The sequence below is a fragment of the Lactuca virosa genome, chromosome 9 (genome assembly GCF_052849685.1).
Source record: "Lactuca virosa cultivar CGN04683 chromosome 9, Lactuca_virosa_CGN04683_v6, whole genome shotgun sequence".
Lineage (NCBI taxonomy): Eukaryota > Viridiplantae > Streptophyta > Magnoliopsida > Asterales > Asteraceae > Lactuca > Lactuca virosa.
Genome location: NC_136434.1, coordinates 10,060,080 through 10,065,729, shown reverse-complemented (window position 1 = coordinate 10,065,729; position 5,650 = coordinate 10,060,080). Strand labels below are relative to the sequence as shown.

The 5,650-nt window shown below is 33.8% G+C and overlaps 1 protein-coding gene across 8 annotated transcripts; it reads left to right on the top strand.

The window, feature by feature from the left end:
* Positions 1-2,477: 2,477 nt before the first annotated feature.
* LOC145141222 (uncharacterized) lies at positions 2,478-4,538 on the top strand. Of its 8 annotated transcripts, none has more exons than XR_013722517.1 (4): positions 2,597-3,294; positions 3,368-3,567; positions 3,627-4,063; positions 4,206-4,538. XR_013722517.1 is itself a non-coding variant. In XM_079074533.1 (3 exons), the coding sequence occupies exons 1-3, from the start codon at positions 3,019-3,021 to the stop codon at positions 4,296-4,298; spliced, it is 417 nt and encodes a 138-aa protein (XP_078930659.1). In that variant the 5' UTR covers positions 2,478-3,018; the 3' UTR covers positions 4,299-4,538. The 8 variants fall into 8 exon arrangements, 2 of the variants coding, with proteins under 2 accessions (XP_078930659.1, XP_078930658.1); XR_013722518.1 differs by having other exon boundaries at positions 2,943-3,294; positions 3,677-4,063; XR_013722521.1 differs by having other exon boundaries at positions 2,957-3,294; positions 4,016-4,063.
* The last annotated feature ends 1,112 nt before the right edge of the window (positions 4,539-5,650 follow it).

The following is a 5,650-nucleotide window of genomic DNA, read 5'->3' as shown; positions in this document are numbered from 1 at the left end:
ATAGTTCTCACATCCCTTTGTGTTACTTTAAAGTGAAATAATGATCTTGACGTGGTGACCTTTTGCATATAAGAGACCATGATACATGCATAAGTAAGTACATTTTTTTGGTATGATAGAATCAAGGAAGGAATGAAATTGTTCATTCGGTTGCCAGATGGAATGGAATGTAATGGATAGTTGCAACATAAACAAATTCTATTTATATACTACTAACTTTTAATGCCGTTTTCAAAGAATTATTTTCAGCTTTTTGTTCCCAAACATTATTCAAACCAGTGCCAACGACGCAACCAAATTCCTTCTAGTTAAAATTAATATCTAAAACGGTTTGAAGATATAACAACACTTTTTGTGTGTAAATTATTATAAAAAATAATAATGTTATATAATATAATATAAAATCAAATATATTTAAAAAACAACCACAATCAATTCTGAAAACGCAATTCTTATATAGAAAAATAAAAATCAAGTTATTGTAAGAAACAGGGCTAATGACATAAAAGCCCTTAAGCTTTCAAGAAAAAGTTGGTTTTACCCTTTCACATTTTTTATGTTCAGTAAAACCGAACATTTGTAACAATTTTTTTATTTTTACCCTTTTTATAGGTTGAGCAGGCAACCTACCGGTCACTACACAGGTGGCATGCCATCTGTATGAGGGGTTAGAGTAAATTACACTGAATGGTCCCACATCCTTCCCCATGTCTATAACCTTGCCCCTTATAACTTGTTACCCCTCTTCGCCCCATAATCGTATGTCGTATTTCCCTTGACCTTCTTCTCCTCATGCGAACCAGACATGACCTTCTTCTTCTCCTTATTCTCTTCAAATTATAGCAACACAAGAGCACAAACTCTCCATCTTATTCTCTTCAATCAATAACAGGTGCATCTCACTAAACAAATCGTAGTCCCTCTTCTTTGTACATAGCCACAATGACAACCCACACCCTGCTTCTCCTTTTTGTGTTTCGATCATAGGCACCAAATCGAACCTCATACGAAAATTGAAACAGAGCAAGCAATTGAGAAGTTCAATACTCGTGAATTTGATTTGCAGGTGAAAGGGGATGTATTTAGTTCTTCTAGCAAGTTTTTCTTCCTTCCTTTTTTTTTTCTAATTTCAGAATGCGGGTGTGATTTTGTGGTTTGGGTGTGGAAGTGAAACTGATGAATGATGGCTGTGAAGATGGGGGTGTGATGGTGATATCTGGATGGAGGGATAAGAGTGGTATTTTGGTTGTGGTTTTTGATGGAATGAAGTGGAAGGGTTTGATGATGGTGGTGAATGAAGTGGACACCTAAACTGAAGCAGAACAAACCAGAGAAAGAAAGATCGATGCATCAAGTATCGATTGAAACCTGATACTTGTTAACTCCCTAGGTCAGTTGCGAGGGTCTGGGTAAAAATCAAGTTGACTATTTCATATTTGAATATGGGTTTCGATTTCAATTTGAAGGGGGAAATTAGGTTGCAGGTTTCATATTTCAATCTAGGTTTTAGTTTTAGTTTTGTAGGTGAAAATCAAGCTGCAAGTTGCAAGTTTCCGTCTATGGGTCATTATCAAGGGTGGGTGTTTAATCGCCAAAATCTTTTGTGAAATATGTTAATTTTGGATCTGGGTTTTAGTTTATAGTTCAAACACATATGCAATGTAAAATATAGTTATCTATTGACTCACACCTCTAGCTAGATAGAGAGAAACAAAAAGATGTCGCGAGAGAGTAGAAGCCGTTTATCATTTGGGATGCCAAGGATCGATTTTGTTGAGTAGACAAATCCAAGCATCTTACCAAATAACAACTCCAAATATGAAAATAATGAAGAAAAAAGTGGCTGGAGAAGAACAGACACGAGACTTCAAATCGAAGTGTCTTTTGGCTTCACATAGAATCGTTCTTCCCAATAATCCATTCCTCCATCGATTCTGGTGTGTGTGTGTGTTAGAAAGCTTCATAAGACAAACCTGCAAATCAATTTTGGAGTATGTGTTTGTGTGTGTGTACGTGAGTGTGAAGGAGAAGAGGGGACAATCTTCACTTGCAACAGGTAACCGGTTGGTTACCTGTTAAATGACAGTTTTGACACAATTCGTATAAATATTAGGCATTATTGAACCTAAAAAATGTCAAAGGGTAAAATCGACAATTTTTGGAAAACTTACGGGTTTTTATGACATTAGCCCTAAGAAACAATATGAAAACATATAATAAATTACAAATAAGAATTCAGAATAAAATGTGTTTTACTATTAATAAATAAAAGATATTATAAGAAATAAAATTCTATAATTTGTTTATAAATTTCTATAAACTTCTTTATAAACAACATTTGAAGTTTTATTTGTAAGTCTATCATCATTATTTAAAATTAACAATTTTAATCTATCGCTATTTTGGACTCTACTTTGAACTCTAGATAAGATAACATATATCATGTGTAAAAATAGGTTTTTTAAGAAACAAACCAATCTGTGGATAAAGTTTGCCCTTGATTTTTGTTAGTTGTCATTGCAAAACATTCGGCTATAATAACAAAACATTTATGCATGTGTAGGTTCAATAATATATTGACCATTAATTTCATCATATGTTATATAGTAGACTTTGTTTTTAACTTGTGCAATCCTAAAAATAACTTGGTGGGTGAATATCTGTGAATGACTGTGGATAAATTGGCTGAGTGCATGGCATTAGAAAATACAAAATACTGTGTTTTATTTGATAATGATGTTCGACGGTTATTGTTATAAACTGTTAATACATGAAAAGTGATCATTCATCAATCCGACATGAAGCATGTCCAAAGAGAGAGTGTTCCGAAGTGGAATCCATTCCGAGGTGATGTATCTTTTGTTGCTATCATGAGTCTATCTTTTGTTGCTATCATGAGTCTGTAATGTGCATTTATTGTTACAAATACTATTTTATATTGTTTCTTTCGTCCATTAGTATTAGTATAGTACAAGAGACAAGATCGACAACAACGATTGTGTCAGCCCGACCCCATATATGGGCGAGATGGGCTATGGCCCAGGGCATCAAAAAAAAGTGGGGCATAAATCTAGTCCGATAAATAAATGTATATACCATGACTTTGGTCCAAAGTTTAGTCCAACAAGTGGTCCAAGTTCAGTGTCTGCGTCTCGTGAGGCGTTGGGACTGGGAGGTAAATATCGACAAGCTAAAAGCGTAAGCGCCAAGGATCTTGAGAATACCAATCGCCAAACCTATCAATCATCTAGACAACCGAAATATGTAGAGATCGAGGAGCCTTTAATCGACTGGGTACTTTTTCATCCTTCTAAACTGTTGATTTCTATTTCTATTTCATTCTCATTCTTGTTTCTCTGTTTCTCAGTTAAAGCTACTGCACGTGTTTGCTATATTATCTAATAATCCAAATTCCGATTTGTGTTACTTCAAGTGTTTGCGTCTTTATGGTGGTTAACTTGGACCCGATTGTTGATACCCTTCTTCTAGTATGAGTTCATTTTTTTATTATTATGAAGCAAACATCGAAGATATGAAAGATTTTGAGGGCTTTTGATTTCTGAGTGGGTGAGTTTGATTTCTGATTTCCGTTTTTTCTTATTCTGATTTCTTTCTTTTCATGCCAGTTTCTGATTGATGTTCACTGTATTCGGAGTTTGATATTTTGCTGAAGCAGATACCAAAAACTAAAGATATGTGAGGTTTCAATGAATATGATGTTGATTTCATACAAAAAGGAGCGATTTTGTAGGGAATTTAATGAGCTAATTGGAAGAATTTGGTGGTTTGAATTTTTGTCAAGATGTTAAGTTTGTGCTCACCAAGCTTTGATGAAATTCCAAAGAAAATAAATTTAGAATGTCTTTTTTTTTTTTTTTGTTGTTCAAAGAACAACAGTAAGAGTTAGGAATAGAGTGATCCAACTTGCTTTTGGTTAGTATTTTGCTTTTTGGCTTTTATTAGTTTCCATTTGTAGGGTTTTGGTGATCTGTTGTATGTTCCACATCATATACAGATGGTCATAGTTGCAACCGGTCTAAGGGCAATTATGTATGAACTCAAGGTATGGTTTTAAACTTGGTTGTTTCATTATGTTATAGCTACTTTTATCTTAGGAACTTTTCATCTGTTTTGAAAGTTTAGGTATAATTTGCTTTATTTTTCAATATTGTTGTTAATATTACTTTTTCCCCCCTATTTTGTAGGGTTCATCAGGTTATGAAATTTACAGTGTTGTGGATAAAAGTATCATTGAAGAGTCAAGATATTGTTCACAGATGAACTCTTATTGTGCTTAAAGTGTGAAAACGGTTTAATTGGAGTAACAGTGATGAAAATAAGTAATTCTTTGTCCTTTGACTGAAGTTTAGTTGTAGAAACTTTTTGATAAGTGATAGCATCCCCTGTTCTGGGAATAAAATAAAAGAAATGGACATGGTAAATGGAGTTTGCTTGCTGTTGAGATTTTGTAATTGAAAAGTACATAATATTTTTATTTTTAGTGTTTTGATAATATATGAATTAACAATTTAATTGTTTGTAGTTAGTTTCATTAGTTGTTGTTGATGTTTATATTAATTTGTGTATTATTTATTTATTTATTTAAGTAGATATAAATAATAAAAATATATTTTTTTGGACATAAGGGCATTATTTTATAATTTCGCCCCGGGCATGAAAAACTAATGGACCGGCCCTGTCAGTCTGTTGATCTTCATATGTCTCTTAGTCCATGCACTTTATCAGATTTGTCTTGATACTTCTTGACTATTTAAGGAGTGGTCACCTTTGTATCATGTGTGGAACATGCATATTTCTCATCAATATCAAGAATCATTCGGACAATCATTATCTCTAACATTCTTAATGTTCTTGAATCTCTTTACACTATTCATACTTATTATTTATTCACTTTGATCGCTTTGTTGAACTTCTTAATTTCGAGACAAGACTGGTTTATCAGACTTGACTGGATATTTATTACTAATAGACATTGATCTTAAGTTAATTCAAGGTTTGAGTTTTTAAACCTTGTCCAAGTAGATCCTTGTTTTCACAATTGGTATCAGAGCCTAAGTGGTTGTCCTTTGAATCTATAAGAACATATTTAAGTTGGTTGAAGATTACTTTGGTATCTCAATCATTTCTGTGTTCAGGATAAAAGTTCTTCTATATACCACTTCAGCTCTAATATCTTAACTTCAATGGCTGCTTCTAATCAATCTCAACAAACGTACTCAATGCAAATAACAAATAGCGTGGGTTGCCCAATGCATGCCTATTGCTAGTTGTTGAAGAGTATGATCACTGGAAAGTTAGAATGAAGAGATGTTTAATTGGTAAAGAAAAAGGTGAAGAAATATGGAGATTAGTGAAAGAAGGTCGTCGTGTTCCAGTAAGACAAGTGGTTAGAGATTCTTTTTCCACTTTCATGGGCCAATAGGAGGCTCAACAAGCACCATTGAATGCATCAGACATCGAGAAGCTTCACGCAGATCAAGTCGCCTTCTCTGAAATGGCTTTTGGTGTACCTCCATTACTCTTTGAGCACATTAGGTTGTGCAAATCTGCAAAGGAGATTTGGGATACACTACAAGATCTGTCTGAAGCTTCAGAGAACATGAAGTATAAGCGTTTGACATCTGTTGTA